This window comes from Aphelocoma coerulescens, assembly GCF_041296385.1.
Source record: "Aphelocoma coerulescens isolate FSJ_1873_10779 chromosome W unlocalized genomic scaffold, UR_Acoe_1.0 ChrW_unloc_scaf_4, whole genome shotgun sequence".
NCBI lineage: Eukaryota > Metazoa > Chordata > Aves > Passeriformes > Corvidae > Aphelocoma > Aphelocoma coerulescens.
This window is the reverse complement of record NW_027184083.1, coordinates 2,295,389-2,315,060: the sequence shown is the minus strand read 5'-3', so window position 1 is coordinate 2,315,060 and position 19,672 is coordinate 2,295,389. Positions and strand designations below refer to the sequence as shown.

General features: G+C 42.9%; 1 protein-coding gene across 2 annotated transcripts in view; it reads right to left on the bottom strand.

Annotated features, from left to right (window-relative positions):
• LOC138102895 (polycomb group RING finger protein 3-like) overlaps window positions 1-19,672 on the bottom strand; it is a 176,425-nt gene that overhangs the window by 21,696 nt on the left and 135,057 nt on the right. For both annotated transcript variants that reach the window (XM_069000670.1, XM_069000669.1), the window contains exon 8: window positions 13,455-13,535. In XM_069000670.1, coding sequence (XP_068856771.1) covers window positions 13,455-13,535 — 81 coding nt within the window. The remainder of the gene's footprint in view (window positions 1-13,454; window positions 13,536-19,672) is intronic.

The window sequence follows — 19,672 nt, the reverse complement described above, 5'->3', positions numbered from 1 at the left end:
AGGTGATCCTCCCCCTCCACTCCACTCTTGTGAGATTTTACCTGGAATACTATGTCCAGCTCTGGGGTCCTCAGTACAAGAAAGACACCTACCTGTTTGTTAGAGTGGGTTCAGAGGAGGGCCATGAAATTGATCATAGGGCTGGAACACCACTCCACTGAAGAAAGGCTGAGAGTTATTCAGCCTGCAGAAGAGAAGGCTCCAGGGACACCTTATGGCAGCCTTCCAAGACATAAAGAGAATTTGTAAGAAAGACTGAGAAAACATTTTGCCAGGGCCTCTTGTGACAGGATAAGGAGCAACAGTTTTAAACTGAAGGAGGGTAGATTTCGATTGGATATAAGGAAGAAATTATTTACGTGAGGGTGGTGAGACACTGGAACCCCTGGGATGCCCCATCCCTGGAAGTGATCAAGGTTTGTTTGGACAGGGCTTTAAACAACCTGATGTAGTGAAAATGTCCATGCCTATGACATGGGACTTGGACTAGATGATCTTTGAAGGTGCCTTCTAACCCAAAGCATTCTATGATTCTATGATTCTATACTGGGGCCAATACTGTTTAACATATTCCTTACTGACTTGAGCAATGGGACAAAGTGTACCCTCAGCAAGTTTCCAGATGATACAAAACCATAAGGAGTGGTTGATACATTTGATGGTTTTGCTGTCTATTGGGAGGGATGGGTTAAAAGCAGAAGACTGGTAAGGAAAATTGAAAATATGCTCAAGTGCCCTTGCACTGGGAATAACCCTTGATAAGCCAGTGTGAACAGCAGGCTGGTGATCCTCTGGCATCGAGTTTAATGGTGACTGTGTCTCCATTTGGGTACCTCTGCCTGGGTGTTATTTACTTTTTGTATTTTAGTCACTGGGTTGTGGTTGTCCTGACTGTCTGCCTGTGCTGACTCACACATTTGGCATAGTTGGCAGGAGTTGGGAACAACAATACCCTGGCTAGCAAAAAAGTCAGGGATGGGGAGGTCCTGATGGTGACTCCCCTCATTCTGCCATAGCCCAGTACTGAGTGCTGGGCCCCCTAGCTGCTTTCCTAGCTACAATGGCTCTGCCAGAAGCATGGCCTGAAATAGATGATGGGGTGGTGGTTACCCCCAGACACTTGAGACAGCTGTGCATGGATTCCCATGGAAAGCAGCATTGAAGTCTTCTCACAAGTTAGTGGGAGATTGGGATGTCTTTTAGCTACTGGTCGTAGAGCTCTCAATCATGAAGTTATAGCACTGCAGAGCTAAGTGAGAGTTGAAAAAGGAAGTCGGGATTTTGCGAGATGCAGAGACAGTCACACAAGAAGTAATTACTATTCAAGCAGAGTGGTTCTATGAACAGCAATGCACTGTAGAACAGCTGGTGGTGTGTATTGCTAAGAAACAAAGGCAAAGATATGGGAAAAGTAAGGTTTCAATTTCCCAAGTTTGTGCTCTTACTACGAAATCTTCATGTGGTCCCAAGGAATGGGATGGAAATATCTGGAGTGGATCCTTGAACTCAGAGATCGAGTTTGAGCCAGACTTATCACATAAGAAGGTGGTAGAAGCATGACCCGTCATACAAGTGGAAGGGCAGAGGGATCTGCTGGACAGAGGGGTACAGATCACACACACTTATACTCTGAAAGAGTTAAGGGAATTTTTAGAGCTCTATTGGCAGAAGAGCAAGGAAGGAATACTGGCATGGATTTTGCTAGCTTGGGATAGTGGCACTGCATCCATCCATTTATTAATGGGTGAAAAAATCTATTAAGGCACATAGCCAGTGATGATCAGATACAACGGGGATATGCTCAATCACAAAATATCAGGGGTCCTTGTCAGGGGCTGAAATGATTCATGCCTTAAACATTGTTATAAAAGAGTTTTGCCCATTATAAGAAAAACTGTATAAAGAAGGTACAGCCAAAGAAGCCTCCCTGAAGATACCTGACTGGAACTTTGGACTGTAAGTTAAGCCACCTAGATAAGAGAAAGGGGATGCTATTGTTCAATGATATCAGGCCTAGGGAAAAACAAACAAGGCTAAGGGAAAGGAATGCATCCACAAGAGAGCCAAATGCAGCAGAGATTCTTCCCTGGCTGGGTTTGGGGTGGGGGAGACCATAGCCCACAGAAGCCAGGTTTACTCCCGCCGAAATGAGGGGGGGAAAGAGGTTTCGGGTGTGTGGCATAACCTCTGGTCAGAGGCAGTGAGCACCCATCCTCCCTTACACAACTGGCCTAGCCGTGGAACCCCCAACCCCACAGGCCACATCCACGGGACATTCAAGTGAGAGGCAGTTGAGGGGGTGCCATAATCCATGAAAGACCCCCCAAAGCGCTCCCCAGAGGCTTTGCACCACAGAATTGCACATGATGCAACAGATCCAGAGTCTGCTGCAAGATACTGCTTCCCCCCTGGGGAACGTACCTGGACATTGCCACCTGGACTGAGTGTATAATAACCCATTGGATTCTATGCTTTTTGGGGGGACCTTCACCACCAAGAAGACCAGCTGGAGAGGATCAACGGAACATCATTGGGATCCATGGAGTGGTGATATTTTCCTTATTATGTCTCTGTTACTTTCTTTCTGTCACCCCCACCTACTTTTTATTTCTTTCTCTTCTTTAGTCTCTCTTTTCTCTCTCTCTCTCTCTCTCTCTCTCTCTCTCATATTTACTATCAAATAAAACCCATGCTATTGACATTGGCACGTGGTCTCATTTGCACCCTAATTCGGGCAGAGGCATTTCTAAGAACTTTAATAACCGGATCATGACAGTCCTGAGGGGCAGGATGTTGCTGCACCCACGCTATATCAGCATATGCAGGTACTGCCAAATTGCTGTCGTCCCTTGGAAACTGGTGTACAATAGAAGGAGGTATTAGTTTCCTGTGGCAGATGGGGATGGCTCATGTGCTAAGGAGAGGATCTAGTCTGGACAGGGCAGCAATAACAAAAAGTATCAAAATGCAGCCTTTGAGGGGGGCACCTGTTTTGCTGAAACCTTTGATTATAGCAGCAGTCACAAGTGTTACTGGTAATATAGGTACCCTAGCAAACGACTTGAGGGAAATTTGGGCTCTAATTTTGGAACCAGCTGTGCAGGTGGTGAATAAAAATAAGCCAGCAAAACAGAAAAGTTACCTCACGGGTGATGAGGAAACAAATGTAGAATGATGTTGTGCAAGCTGGTGTCCCACAATCAGAAATAAATGGGACACAACATCAGAAATGTTTTATTGTTGGCAAAAGTTAGTGCCTATGCAAAAAAATTTTTCCCCCTCCACCCCACCTGTCACCTCACCTAGAGAATGCCAAAACAGCAGAAATGGACTGGAAACAAAGTTGTTTGGCAATGGAACAAGCAACAACAAGAAACCTCCAATACCTGCCAAAATGCTTTGATTGAGCATGTCCAATTATACACTCCCAGGCAAGGAAATTCTTTTGAATTAGAAGTAACAATTCTACATGCTGTAGTCTCGTGGGGATTGTGGCAGATTACTGGAATGAAAAGTTGAAAAAATCTGTAGGATTTTGGTCCAAGGCATGACAAGGCTCTGCTATACATTATACTCCAATGGAAAAAGGAATTCAAGCTGGAGTTTGGTCTTTGCAAGAAACTGAAAGAATCACAGGCCAAAATAGCATGACTGTACACCTCCAGTACAAAACACAGTGAGGACTGAAATTCTTCCAGATAGTGTCTCTCCCAAAATATTAGTCACAGGGGAAATGGAATTGCTTACACCCGTGGATTGTGTGGTGGAACGGCAACCTATTAATTTAGATAGTATATTCATATAACACCCCGACAATGCAGTATGGTTCTGTACTCCATCTTCTCCTCTTATTCTACATTGTCTGTTAGTATCATATTCTCGAGCTCTTATATTTCAGGTGTCTCTGATGATTACTCATGCCTTATCTAGGGGGATAGCACTGGAACTATGTTATTGGTGTCACAAACCCAACATCTATTGAAGTTTGATCTAAAAAAGCGCAAGCCACATCTCTTCAATCAGTGTGGGCAATAACCCCTCCTCAGGCTACTAAGGCTGGAGCAATATTAGCTGAAGGAGCTGGAGTAACAGCGTTTTTATTATTGGAAAGAGATGACACTCCTATTTTCTTTCCTCGTTGTGGTTTGTAGGCTTGTACTATGAGCAAATGCCTTGGATACATTTCTGCTAGATCAATATGTAAATATTTGTGTGTGGTTGGTTTTTACTGTAACGAACTTCCTATTCTTTCTAAGTAGGAAATAGCACCTGGTGATGCCTTAGGTTTTAACTTTCATATTTTTCAAATCCTGTACTGCCTAGTGTATAACTCTGAAGTTTCTTGTAGCCTATTAATTTCTGCTCTCTCATGCTAGGTAGACATAACAAAGCCTCTCCAGGCCTGCTCTTCAAGGACACCCAGACCATCCTAGGCCCAAAAGTATAAACCAAAAGCTTCTGAAGAGGGGGCAAGCTTGGGGAAATTGCATCATTAACTGAAGCTTTAATTGGAGAATTTATGCTGATATGCAAATGGACCAAACTTATAAAAGTGTGAAGAACTCGTGACCTGTGGTCCATCTTGGGGTCCATCTTGGCAATAGCCTCTGGGTCCCCAGGGCCTTTGAAGGCCTTTCAAATAAATACCTACCTTTATTCCCTTACTCCTGTCTAGTCTCTGTTTTTAGGTGGCCTCTCAAGGCATCACTGGCATGTGCCCTCACACATGGTTTAAATTGGAGCATCCAAGGCAATTGTTACCTTAAATTTGGAAGTAACTGCTGTACAGCAAGGAGCCTTACAATATTGATTACTGATGAACTACCTCCATCTTCAACATCATAAACACTGTTCCAAGTTAGAGGGCATGTGCTGCTTCAACATGACTGCTGAATCAGCTGGCATGGGGGAAAATATTCAACATCTTCATGACTTAATACATCCAGTAACATGACATATCAGTGGTGCCTGGCTAATTGAGTGGTTTAATTCCCTAACAAAAGGGGTGGGACACGTAACTCAGAATTATCTGTTTATATGTGGGGGTTTTTTATTATATGCTTTTTTAAGTGCCTCTGTAAATTACCCTATCCCACATTTCTAGCCCCAGTGGCATTCATCTCTTGAGAAAGGGGGTGGAATTTTGGGAGGAATGGGTTAAAAGCAGAAGACTGGTGAGGAGGATTTAAAATATACTCAAGTGACCTTGCAGCTGGAAATAACCCTTGATAAGCCAGTGGGAACAGCAGGCTGGTATTCTCCAGCATGGACCGAGATTAACAGTGACTGTGTCTCCGCTTCTGTGCCTCTGTCCAGATATTGCATTGGACATCCCTCAGTTAACAAGATAACAGAAATAAATTTATTCTTTGTGTTTTAGCCATGGGTTTGTGGTTGTTCTGGCTGCCTACCTGTGCTGCTTACACACTGTCACTTAGAAGGGCTTTGATAGACTGCAGAAATGGGCTGACAGGAACCTCATGAATTTAATCAAAGGAAAATGCAGGGTCCTACACCTGGGGACGAATAATCCCAGGCACCAGTACAGGCTGGGGGCTGACTGACTGGAAAACAGCTTTGCAGAAAAGGACCTGGGAGTTCTGTTGGACATCAAGTTGATCATGAACCAGCAATGCACCTTTGCAGCAAACAAGGCAAACAGTATCCTAGGAAAAGTGTTGTAAGCAGGTTTAGGGTGGTTATTGCTGATCTCTGCTCAGTACTGGTGAGAGACCTCATCTGGAGTCCTGGGCCCCCAGCACAAGAAGGACATGTACATACTGGAGGGAGTCCAGCAAAGGGTTCATTAAGGTATTGGAGTGTCTGGCATTTGATAAGAGGCTCAGAGAGCTGGGATTGTTTAACCTGGAGAATAGAAGGCTCAGGTGGGATCTTATCAATGTGTACAAATACCTGATGGGAGGCAGCAAAGAAGGTGGAGCCAGACTCTTTTAAATGGTAGTCGGTGAAGGGATCAGTTGGCACAAATCCACAATTTGAAATACAAGAAATTGCATTTAAACATTAAAAAAAGTTTTTACTGTAAGAGTGACAGAGCACAGGCTCAGGTTGCCTACAGAGGTTGTGGAGTCTCCATATGTGAAGGTGATAAATACTCGCTTGGACATCATACTGGGCAACCTCATCTAGTTGACCTTGTTTTGAGTTCTAGTTATTTTCCAACCTCAACTATTCCTTGATTGTATAGGTTTGCCAAGAGTGGGGACAGAGAAATTCCCTGAAAGATCTACATCCAGAGGCTATTTAGTCTAGTTTCCCTTCCTTCCTACTCAGAGCAAGACCAAATGTAATGATACCCATAAAAAGTAAGGGAGGTGGTATGGCTTACATGTTATTTTACCTTGTGTTTATTAGATCTACTTATATACTTATACTAACATTATTGTTTTATGCTTTTATTTTTGCAGGTCAACAGACAACTGCAACTCCATCAACAAGCGAGGGCTGAAAGTTATAGTGTAACAAGGTAAATTCTGAGGCAAGACCAAGGAGTAAGATATGCAGCCTGCCAGAAGAATCTAATTCAGTAGCAGTTAGTAGACTTGAGCTATAGTGAGTGGTATACATCAGTGCCTATCAGACTCAAAGAGGTTTCCTGAAATTGCAGGAATTCTTAACTTGGCTCCATACCCTATAGTAATGTTTTTAGAAATTGTGTTAATCATAGACATTTAGCAAATCATGTGCTGACTATACAGTGCCACGAAGAACTGCCAGACCTTTACAGATTATCATGAGGCAAGACCTGATAGGAAGAAGTGAATTCCTCCAAGAAGAATCTCTTTTCAGTCCTGATTAGGAGCCTTGAGCCATAGAAGTGTGTCAAGCATCCTTGTTGGAGTCATTGAGCAATAACCTGTGATTCATGGATTACCAAAGTTGAGCGATAGAACTGACCTTGCAGGCCAGAAAACATGGCATTGTTTTTGCTAACAAGGCCACAAATTCAATATAAGCCTTTTGCTTGTGTGGAGATTTATTATTTTCTGTTTAACTGGAGTAGCCGGTAATTCTTACAATAATATTTTGCATTGCTGAATAGCTAATCTGTGACCTAACCCATCTTTGTCTTGCTTAGCTTGGTCTAACTATTTAATGTCATAATATCAGTTTAAGACACTTGAATTAGACTCCTTTTAGAGCTCTAACACATTTAAGTGTTACAACTCGAGATTTGGGTCCATCCAGTCTGGGGGATCACAGTTAAAACTTTGAAAAAATGCTCTAAAGTTATAACCACCTTATAAAATTGGTAGTTTTATTTCTTTTCAGGATAATACTCAAAGAAACAATTTGAGTAGAAGCAAACAGACCTAGTGACAGAACTGTTGATTTTGGTAATGGTCTTTTAAGCAAATGTGTAAGTATAAAAGGAGAGGTATCAAAGAAGAAAGGAAAGAGAAAGAAAGGTTTGAAAGAGAGGAGAAAAAATACTAACAGTACTTAAAGGTTGAGAGAATTGAGTTACACATGTGTATATATCAAGGTCTGAAAGAGGATAATATATAATAAATAGGGAAATATTATGGTTGAACCAGAATAGAAGTAGCACTGAAATGAGATACTTATCTATGCCAGGTATTGAAGGTTACTTATATCTAATAATCACAATTTAATCACTAAACCCAGCATTTCTGTAAGAACAAAAAAAGGAAAGAGAATGGTAGAAGTCTATACATGAATGTGATGACTGATTATGTGCACAACTCTGTGTAATTTTTCCTCTGCTATCTCTTCCTCTCCCCTTCCCTAACTATTTTGTTGCCTGTGTTTTCAGGATCCAAAGCCCAGCTCTGATGCTATAGAGCTGCCTAACCTTGGGACACATATCTGAGAAAATCACTACGACCTGCAAGAAGATAAGAAGGGAAAAAAGTAGGGTGAGGCTAGCTGAGAAATTTGAGTCAGGTCAAGTCACTAATATCAACAGGGAAAGCTAGATGAAACTGGTTTGATTGGTACAAATATGTGTTAATTTTTACAGTAGTGACCAGGAATATCACTGTTCATGTACTGGGGGTACATTAGGTGATGACTTTATTAGCATACCTAATAAGATATTATAAAATGCATGTGTTTAATAGAATTGGAAAAGATCTATTGTAAATGTAAACTTATTTATGATAGGAGAATATATTGGTTAACTAAAAAATTATACAAGGAATGAGAAACATTTCATCATTGTCAAATGTTATGAGGAGATATTAGGCAAAAGGTTTTAAGGGATAAGGCTTAAAGAAATATTAGTATATCTCTTAAGACACCCTGTTGTATGGTAAATCACATTTATTCAAATGGATAGTTTTATTAGTTGTGATAATCATAAAATAGTATAGAACCAAAATGTTTATGCTTATAATGATTATACAGCTAATGAAACATTCTATGATTAACACACTGTGTGCGTGTTTGTGAAGGGTAACTGTGTTTCCCTGAAATGTCCCTGGCAAAGGAATCGTTCCAGTGGGTGCAGTATAGCACTCCAGTAAGCTTACTCCTTTCACCCACGTGGCTGTTGGCACGGACTCTCACCACACACTCTATCCGAATAGCTCACACTTTACCAGAGGCAAAGAGTCAGGAGGGCTCTCCCGCATGGCATTCCACAGAAGACAGTTTATTGCTGCATCCACAGAGGGGACCAGAGGCGAAAGAGAGCGGACCATGCAGGGTCCAGGGTTTATGTACGGGAGAGGGGCAAGCATCAAGGACCAATGATCTGAGGGCATGGGGGTGGTACAAAGGCAGGACTAGGGGATGGGAGCCAATGAGGAAGATCTGGGGGCATGCAGGGTAGCAAGTCATTCAGACAGACCAAGTCTGCATGGCACCACAAAGCCCAACGGGAGAGGCTTTTCCTTTCTCACCATGAGGTCAGGGGGTGTTCTTAAACCTCGGAATCAGTCCACCAGCAGGCCTCTGCTATTTTGGGGCTCCTTGGCCCCTCAACCATCACAATCTCTGGCTCAGCAGCTACAACATATGATTATATAAACTGAATGAAAATTGACAATACCATAGGTTTAACTTAGGTACCAACAGGGAGAGAATTTCCATAAAAGGACTGTTTGTACATTGATCACTAAATGATAGCATTTTTGATTCTCTGAGAAGTAAGGAGGAGGTCAGCAGGCCTGCTACCTTGGAATTCCAGAGGGCAGACATTGGCCTGTTTAGGACACTGGTTGACAGAGTCCTTTGGGAGGCAGTCCTGAAGGACAAAGGAGTCCAGGAATGCTGGACATTCTTCAAGAGGAAATCATAAAGGCACAGTAGCAGGCTGTTCCCATGTGCCCAAAGACAAGCTGGCAGGGAAGAAGACTGGCTTTGTCTGGAACTCAAGGGAATAAAAGTGAGTTTATGACCTCTGGAAGAAGCGGACAACTCAGGAGGACTACAATGATGTCATGAGGCTATTCAGGGAGAATGTTAGAAGGGACAAAGACCAACTACGACTTTATCTGACTATTGCTGTGAAAGAAAAAATGCATCTATAAATACATAAACAACAAAAGGAGGGCTAAGGAAAAGGCTTGCATACTTAATGCCCTCTTTGCCACAGTCTTTAATAGTAAGACCACATGCTTTCCGGGTACCCAATCTACTGTGCTGGAAGACGGATGTGGAGCAGAATGAAGCTCCTCATAATCAGAGGAGAAATGGTCAGTGACCTGCTACACCACTTAGACACACACGTTTATGGGGCTGGATGGGATCCACCAAGGGAGCTGAGGGAGCTGGCGGAAGTGTTAACTGAGCCACTTTCATCTATCAGCAGTCCTGGTAAAGTAGGGAGGTCCCAGTTGACTGCAAGTTAGAAAATGTGACAACCATCTACAAGAAGGCCTGGAAGTAGGATCTGTGGAATTACAGGCCTGTCAGCCTGACCTTGGTGCCCAGGAAGGTCATGGAACAGATCATCTTGAGTGCCATCATGCAGCACATACAGGAAAACTAGGGGATCAGGCCCAGTCAGCATGGATTTATCAAAGGCAGATTCTGCATGACCAACCTTATCTCCTTCTATGACAAGGTGACCCACCTAGTGGATGAGGGAAAGGCTGTTGATGTTGTCTACCTGGACTTTAATAAAGCCTTTGATGCTGTTTCTCATAACATTGTCCTGGAGAAACTGGCTTCTCATGGCTTGGATGGGCGTATGCTTCAGTGGGTAAAAAACTGGCTGGATGGCTGGGCCCAAAGAATGGTGGTGAATGGAGTTAAATCCAGTTGGTGGCCAGTCACAGGTGGTGTTCCCCAGGGCTCAGTATTGGGGCCAGTTCCTTTCAATATCTTTATCAACGATCTGGACAAGGGGATGAAGTGCACCCTCAGTAAGTTTGCAGATGACACCAAGTTAGGGGAGAGTGTTGGAAAGCTCTATAGAGAGATCTGGACAGGCTGGATCAATGGGCCAATTGTATGAGATTCTACAGGGCCAAGTGCTGTGTCCTGTATTTGATGATCTTAAAGGGTCTTTTACAACCTAAATGAATCTATGATTCTATCTACCTAGAAGCCACTGGTATGTCAGTATGACACTCTGCTTTGCAGTATACTGCTGGGGTTGGTCGCCCTGCTGTTTCTCCAAGTGGATAACTATGACCGTGTATGTGAAGGAATAAATGAATAATTGAATATGAAATTTGTTGATGATATAAAACTGAGTGGGGAAGTGGACACTTGGGAAGGGAGAACCACCCTGCAGGAAGACCTGGATAGGCTGGAACAGTGGGCTAACAAGAACCTTGTGAAGTTCAGCAAAGACAAATGTAAGGTCTTACACCTGGGAAAACATAATCCAGGAGTGCAGTACAGGCTGGGATCTACCCAACCTGAGAGTAGCTCTGTGGAAAGGGACCAGTATTTAAAGGGTCCTTATAAAGAAGATGGAGACTCCCTTTTTACAAGGAGTCACAGGAAGTATATGAGGGGTAATGGGAACAAGTTACTCCTGGGGAGATTCCAATTGGATACAAGAGGAAAAATTTTCACAATGAGAACAATCAGCCATTGGAATAATCTCCCCAGAGAAGTGGTGGATTCCCCAACGTTGGACACTTGAGATTCAGTTGGACAGGGTGCTGGGCTACTGTCCTGGGGTGACTGTATGATACTGCATTCCCTATCGTCTGCTTTATGCCCAGACATGAGTCCTGTATCCTTAAGCTAGGTCCAGGAAAGGAGGGGGAAGCCAGTGGAATTCTTTCAGTGGCCTGCGTTCAAAACACAGAAAACTCCCTAGGTTTTTCCCCAGCTCTCAGCTTTTTTTTCTCAGGAGAGAGACGGAGAGTAAAAATTCTTTGCTTTTTAGCTAGCTTCTTGTTTGTTAGCTGAGGCAAGAAGTTTTTCCTGGGACTGTGGCTTCTTATTCTTCTGGAACTGTTCAGCTTTGCTCTGGTCCAAAACATCAGAACATTGCCAGGAGCCCCACGCCATGGCCTGGAGTGGAGGCCCTGGGGCGCTGCACCCTGGCTCCAGAGGACCTTGGGAGAAGCCAAGCAGGACTCTAAAAAAATCCACTATCTTTCTCCACAATGAGAAGGTTTATTATCTAACGTTATTCATTTTTCTTTTCCTTGTGCCTGTGTGCACCTTGCTTGTTAAATAAGCAGGGTTTTTTTCACTTTCCTCCAAGAAATTCCATTTGAAGCTCTGGGGGAGGGGCTGCCGAAACCTGCCTTCCATTAGAGGACACGTTCATCTCAGGACGTTTCCTCCTAATTTGTCTCAAACCGAGATGGCTACCTTGCCTAGATTGTGCTTTTGCCCATAACGTTTGGACCAGATGATCCTTGAGGTCCCTTCCAACCTGGTATTCTATGATTCTATGATTTATAAAAGCTGTTATTAATGACTAATGGTTTTGATCTTTGTCTCCTAGAACTCAATCCCCCATCAGGGTAAATGGAATTTACAACAACATCACTTCCTTTTGTTCATTCTAAACCTCATAACTATGAGTTTCCCTTGATACCCTTCATCTCTCTCACCAAATAAGATGGTTTAGAATTGCTGCCTTTTCCATGCCACTCATGATTGTACAAATCTTCATGATACAGGTAAAAATAGTGGATTTATACAGAGGCACAACAGTACTCTTGTTTAGCCATCTATCCTTTTCCTAATAATTTGTAGCATTTCATTTGGGTTTTTCTTGGACCATCACTGAGTCGAAATCGTTATGTCTAACCCCAAAATCTGATTTCTATTTGATGGCAGTCAACTCAGAGTCCACCCATTTTATATATAAAGTTCAGATACATGTTTTCCCTAGCATGCATCTCTACATTTATCCATATTGAACTTTAGGTGCCATTTTATCACCTGGTTATCCAGTACTGTAAAGACCTCCTGCAACATTTCATCACCACCATTTATTTTTACTGTCTTGAATAACTATTGGTGCCAGTGTCACCTCACTATTTAACCTCTTTTCCAGGTCATTCACGAATGTCATAACTGACCATAATCTCCTACCTTCTATTTCCCAATCTGAAATTAATTATTTCTTCATAGATAAAAGTTGCCTACCTATTCTCATTCATACATTCTATTTATGCATCCAAAGATATTACATCTTTCTACCACAGTATTATCCTACTAGCATGTGCTGTGTTGCATGTCCATTATGAACACTAACCCCTCTTCAAAGTTATCACTCCCAAACTGAACACATCCTGATTCTCTGAATGTGACTTGAGTCTTAGATGTTCAACTTGACATTTCATGATACTTACAGCCATTTTATTTGGGTGGCCATAAATAACCAGTGATAATTTATGCTCAATATGAATACCCCATCATTTACTATTCAACTCTAAGTGTTGTTGTGTGGGATTTTGGTTTGGTTTTGTTTAAAGAAACTAAGATCAGTAACCCAGAGACACACTCAGCTGCTTTGCCCAACCTTGTTTATGTCTACTAAATATTGCTACAAGTATCTTGAACTGAAGTGGGGACCAAAGTTAATTCATCTGCCTTCTTTAATGAGTGTATTCAGCCTCTCTCTTCCAAACTACAAAATATGAATGTAATGAATATTTGTCTCTTCTGCACTGCAACCAGTTTCACAATCTACATAGAGTAATATTAGTTGTATCTGACTGACATGGCTGAGAAAAATGTCCCTCTCAATAGCTTCAGCCTCCTTTATCTTATAAATTTTTAATTACTATCAAAATTATATCTGCCATCAATTTCCCATTTTTCTTAGTGCATATTTTACATTTTTTCCCATTATTCTCTTTTGAATTCAAAAAACTATCAATTTTTTAAAGATAGTTTATTAGACATTTAAAAATATATATTCTAACCATTTTGAAGTTATTGCAGTATAGGCCTGCATGACATATGCTTTATGAATTTTATTCTTTAGTCAGCTAATGATTTACAAGAATTATGAAAATTTTGATGAAAAGCAGTTGTCATACCTTAAATCTCCATCTAGTAACAACTACAAACTTGAGTGTGTGGTCCTTGCCAAGAATCTCTTCATTGCACAATATATCCAGCTGATGTAAAAAGAAGAAATAATTAATTGACTGAGACACAGAACATGGATTTGAAACAATATACTTCAGATAAGACCCAATAAAAAGATCAAAGATCTAATGCTTAGCATCCTAGATAAACTTTAAGGTCCCTTCAAACCCAAGCCATTCTATGATTATATGATTCCTTTAAATTACAAATATTATTATTGTTATTGTCATTATTATTACTAGTATTATTAGAATTTTTATTATATTTTATGTTGTTTCGGTTATTAACTGTTATCTCAACCCATGAGGTTTATGTTTTCTTTCCAATTCTCCTCCCCAATGGAGGGGGGAAGTAGGGGAGTGAGTGAGCAGCAGCATGGTACTTAATTGCTGGCTGGGGTTAAACCACGACACCAGCAAGTAACTTTCTACTTCAAAAATACATTTTTAAAGGCTATCCCCCACTTATACATCAGTGTTTAGGGCTTTTTTCCCCCTACACTTTATAGTTGGTTTTAGCTTTCTATGTCAGTTTTGAAAGATCTTGATATTGGAAACAGCAACTGTATGGAATCAGAAGAAAATGTGAGATCATATGACCAGCTATCAGCTGAATTGCAATAGATGAATATGCACATGATCTTAGCCTATTTGACTGCAAGGCTGCATGTACTGAAAGGGTAAGTCATCATGAAAAGTGACATATGCTAATGGTACTTTAGCACAACCTGAGAAAGCTAAGAATGTGCATGCAGTCCACTAACATGGCTTAGCTGGCAGACAATAACTCAATCTAGGATTTGTCTATAGCATTCAACCAAGTGCTAACATCCTTAGGGCCTTTCTCCTCAAAACATATTTTTCACTGGACATACCAGTACATTGTTTCCCCAAAAATGCCATATTCCCTTAAAGGGGGAGGGAGGACACCTGAAACACAAATACTGTTGAATGAACATTCTTACATTTCAATATGAACCAAGTAAGTTGTAAAAACAGAGGCTGGTGCCATGGACTAATGAATTTAAACACAAACTCAACTGAAGGGCTTGTGTAGCCCTTCAGAAGAAGCTTGACAAGTTGCAGAGACAGGCAGAGAAGAACTGTCTGAAATTCAACAAAGGGCAAATGCAAGGTCCTGCACCTGGCAAAGAATAACCCCATGCACTAGTACAGGCTGGGGCTGATCTGCTGGAAACCAGCTCTGCGGAGAAGAACCTGGGGATCCTGGTGGACAACAAACTGTCCATGAGCCAGCAGTGTGCCCTTGTGGTCAAGGCCAATGGTATCCTGGGGTGCATTAGGAAGAGCATTGTCAGCAGGTCAGTGGGGTGATTCTTCCCCTCTGCTCAGCCCTGATGAGGCCTCAACTGGAGTGCTGTGTCCAGTTCTGAGCTCCTCAGTACAAGAGAGACATGGAGCTCCTGGAGCAGGTCCAGCAGAGGCTGACAAAGTTGCTTTGATTTGGAGCATCTCTTATGAGGAAAGGCTGAGGGAGTTGGGCCTGTTCAGCCTTAAGAAGAGATGACTGAGAGGGACCTCATCAATGTCTATAAATATCTGAAGGGAGGGTGCCAAGAAGATGAAGCCAGGCTCTTCTTGGTGGTGCCAAGCAATAGGACAAGAGGCATTGGGAAGAAACTGATGCACAGGAAGTTCCACCTGAACATGAGGAAAAACTTCTTTACTGTGCTAGTGACTGTGCACTGGAACAGATTGCCCAGAGAGGTTGTGGAGTGTCCCTCACTGGAGATATTCAAGAACCATCTGGATGTAATTCTGTGCAATGTGCTCTAGGATGACCCTGCTTGAGCAGGGAGGTTGGACCAGATGACCCACTGTGATCCCTTCCAACCTGACACATTCTGTGATTCTGTGAAAAGTCAACCATAGGTGACATAGAGCTGGATCTACTACTCACCAAACAGGAAGAACTTTTTGGGGACGTGATAATCGATGGCAGCCTTGGTTGCAGCAACCATGAAATAATGAAGTTCAAGATCCTTGAGGGAGCAGGGAAATCAAGTAGCAGAGTACAGACCATGGACTTCAGTAGAGCAGAAAATTTGCTTTTTTTCAGGAAGCTGGTAAGTGGAACCCCATGAGAGATATCTCTGAAGGGCAAATGAGCTCAAGAGATGACAAGTCTTTAAGGACAATATCCTTTAAGCATGAGAATAGTCCAGCCAAATACTCAGAAAAAATGAGTGCATGTATTAGGAGAGCTTCTTGGCTAAACAGGGAGCTCATGAGAAAAAGGACATATACAGGAGGTAGAAGTGGGGGCAGGCTACAGTGAAGGAATACAGAAACATTGCTTGGGTATACAGGGATGGTTTGTGGAAAGCCAAAGCTCAGCTGGAGCTGAAACTGGCAAGGGACATCAAGATCAACAGGAAAATGTACTGCTACATTATTGACCCACCGCAATCCAGAAGGAAATAATTAGCAACATGCTGAGCCATTTAGATACTCATAAGTCTATGGGACCAGATGGGATTCACCCAAGGATACTGAGGAAGCTGGTGGAAGAGCTCACCAAGCCACTTTCCATCATTTATCATCAGTCCTGGCTAACCAGGGGGGTCCCAGACTGGAGGTTGACCAATGTGATGCCCATCCACAAGAAGGGCCAGAAGGAAGATCTGGGGAAGTACAGGCCTGTCAGGCTGACCTTGGTGCCCAGCAAGACTATAGAGCAGATCATCTTGAGCACGATCACATGGCACATAGAGGACAACCAAGGGATCAGGTCCAGTCAGCATGGGTTTAGGAAAGGCAGGTCCTGCCTGACCAACCTGATCTCCTTTCATGACCAGGTGACCCACCTAGTGGATGAGGGAAAGGCTGTGAATGTAGTCTACCTGAACTTCAACAGAGCCTTTGATACTGTCTCTCATGGCATTCTTCTGGGAAAAGCTGGCAGCCCATGGCTTGGACAGGTGCACTCTTTTCTGGGTTAAGAACTGGCTTGATGGCTGGGCCCAGAGAATGGTGGTGAATAGTGGCTCATCTGTTTGATGACTGGTCACTAGTGGTGTTCCCCAAGGCTCACTATATCTTTATCAATGATCTGGATAAGGGGATCGAGTGGATCCTCAATATGTTTGTGGACAACACTAAGTTGGGTGGGAGTGTTGATCTGCTGGAGGGTAGGAAGGCTCTCCAGAGGGATCTGGACAGGCTGAGGCCAATGGTATAAGGTTCCACAAGGCCAAGTGCCAGGTCCTACACTGCAGTCACAACCCCATGCAGTGCTACAGGCTGGGGGAAGAGTGATTGGAAAGCGGCGCAGCAGAAAAGGAGCTGGAGGTGCTGGTTGACAGTCAGCTGAACATGAGCCAGAGTGTGCCCAGGTGGCCAAGAAGGCCAATGGCATCCTGGTTTATATGAAAAATAGTGTGGCCAGCAATACTGTGTTCAGTTCTGGGTCCCTCAGTACAAGAAAGACATTGAGGTGCTGGAGTGTGTCCAGAGAAGGGCAACGAAGCTGGCGAAGGGTCTGGAGCACAAGTCCTGTGAAGAGTGGCTGAGGGAGCTGGGGTTGTTTAGCCTGGAGAAAAGGAGGCTCATGGGAGACATTATCACTCTCTATAACTACCTGAAAGGAGGCTGCAGCAAGGTGGGGGTTGGCCTCTTCTGCCAGGAAACTAGTGACAGGACGAGACGACATAGTCTCAAGCTGCATCAGGGGAGGTTCAGGTTGGACATTAGAAGGAATTTCTTCACAGAAATGGTTGATAAACATTGGAATGGACTGCCCAGGGAGGTGGAGTCACTGTCCCTGGAGGTGTTCAAGAAAAGACTGGATGTGGCACTTAGTGCCATGGTCTAGTTGACAAGGTGGTGATCGGTCATAGGTTGGACTCGATGATCTTAGAGGCTTTTTCCAACCTAAATGATTCTGTGATTTGTTGCTAAGTTTAGCAAATTAGCATAATTGACAAGAGTCCCCAATTAGAAACACAGATGATGAGGTAATTCCCCTTCTTGGTTCGACCCTCTTCTGAAGCCCCTCTTTTGCTACTAGCTCTACTTTTTTTATGAGAAAATATCTTGGGAGGGTGGTTCGACCTTGGTTCTCAGAAGAAGCAAGATTAGGATAGGGTCTTAGGAATGTGTTTTGTCTTTCTGTCTAACAGGGTTGGAAAATACCAGCTAAGAATCTATATAGTTGTACAATAATAGGCTACAGAGCTAAAAATATATCTGAAGAATATATAAAAGCAAAAATCAGTTTGGCATCATTTATCAATAAAAAAATAAATAAGGTAAATGTGAGCCCACTGCTGCATGGGGTGTACACTTTAGTGGCAGTGCCTGCAGATAAGGTTGAGGTACTCGGTGCCTTCTTTGCCTCAGTTTTCATCAATAAGGTTCTCCAGGGTATTTTGTGCCTAGAGACAGGGTTCAAGGAGGAGGCAAACTGCCAATAGCAGAAGAGAATTGAGTAAGGGATCTCAACCCATGGAACCAGATGGGTTGCATTCAAGTGTGCCACAAGAGTTTGCTGATGTCCTTGTGAGCCCACACTATCATCCCTGAAAGGTTACAGAAATTAGGGAAGGTACCCAATGACTGGAGAAATGTTGTATTAAATCTTCAAAAATGGCAAAAAGGACTATCTAGGGTACTAGAAGCCAGTCAGCCTCACTGTGGTGATTCCTGGGCAAGTCATGAAGCAAGTCCAGGAGGCCATTTATGGACACATAAAGGCAAAGGTAAATCCAGGATTCCCAATCCCCAAGGGAAAAAAAATCATGCTTGACCAATCTGATTGTTTTCTTTAATGAAATTACTAGATTCATGGATGAGGAAAGAACAGTGTATGTCATCAACCTTGACTTAAGCAAGGCTTTCAGCACCATCTTGCACAGCATCCTTGTATCCAGTTTGGGGCATTATGGTCTGGATGGGTGGGCTACCTGATGGGTGAAAACTTGTGGATACAAAAATGCTGCTAGCAAGAATTTTTCTTGCTACTTTCTAAGTCCGTGGGATACTTTTCTCTCTCACAGAAGATATTCACAGAGTTTATAAACCATGAACACCTGTGACCTTGCCGAGCTTTGTTTATAGTACAGTAGGAAAATATTTTGACAATGGATGTTTAGGATTTCTAGCCAATCCACCCAGGGGGTGGCTGATCCTTTGTCCAATTAGTCTATGAACGAAAAGTATATAAAAGAGTTTGTAAAATAATTAAATAAATCAATCTTGCTGCACAATTCCTGCCTGCTGGATATCTCTTCTCCTCAATACCGCTGTGGGATGAGGTAATAAAGACTCAGGTGCATTGTCAGGCTCAAAGGGTAGAAGTTAATGGCCTCTACACAGAGGCCAGTGATGAGGATTATTGCAGGGGTCTATCTTGGGACCTGTGCTGTTGAATGTCTTTATCAGTGATCTGAAGGAGGACACAGAATCCATCTCATCAAGCTTGTGGATGACACCAAACTGGGGGAATGCAGATGACACACTTGGGGATGGGGCTTCCTTTCAGACAGACTTATACCAGCTAGAAGGATGGGCTGACAAGAATCTCATGAAATTCAACCAGAATAACAGCAAAGTCATGAGATGTTACAAGTTGGGTAGCAGCTCTCCTGAAAAGAACCTGGAGGTGCTGGTGGAAAGCAAGTTGAACATGAATCAGCAGTGTGCTCTGGCAGTGATAAAGCCTAACAGGATACTGGGATATATCAACAAAAGCACAGCCAGTTAACAGAAGGAAGTCAATGGAACAATGTTCAAGTGGAAATCAGTGACAAGTAATGTCACTCAGTGGTCTGTACTAGGACAAATGCTAACTATCAGTACTATATCTTCATCAATGACACAGACAGTGGGATTGAGTGCGCCATCAGCAAGTTTGCAGACAACAAGCCATGTGGTGCAGTTCATTCACTAGAGGGGAGGGATGCCATCCAGGGGCCCGCTTTAGGAGCGGGCCCCTGCAAATCTTATGAAGTTCAACAAGGCCAAGTGCAGGGTCCTGCATCTCAGTTGGGGCAATCCCCAGTATCAGTACAAGCTGAGTGATGAATGTATTGAGAGCAGCCCTGCAGAGAAGGAGTTAGGGATACTGGTGGATGAAAAATTGCACGAGTTGGCAATGTGCACTTGCAGAACAGAAAGCAAATCGTATCCTGGGATGCATGAAAAGA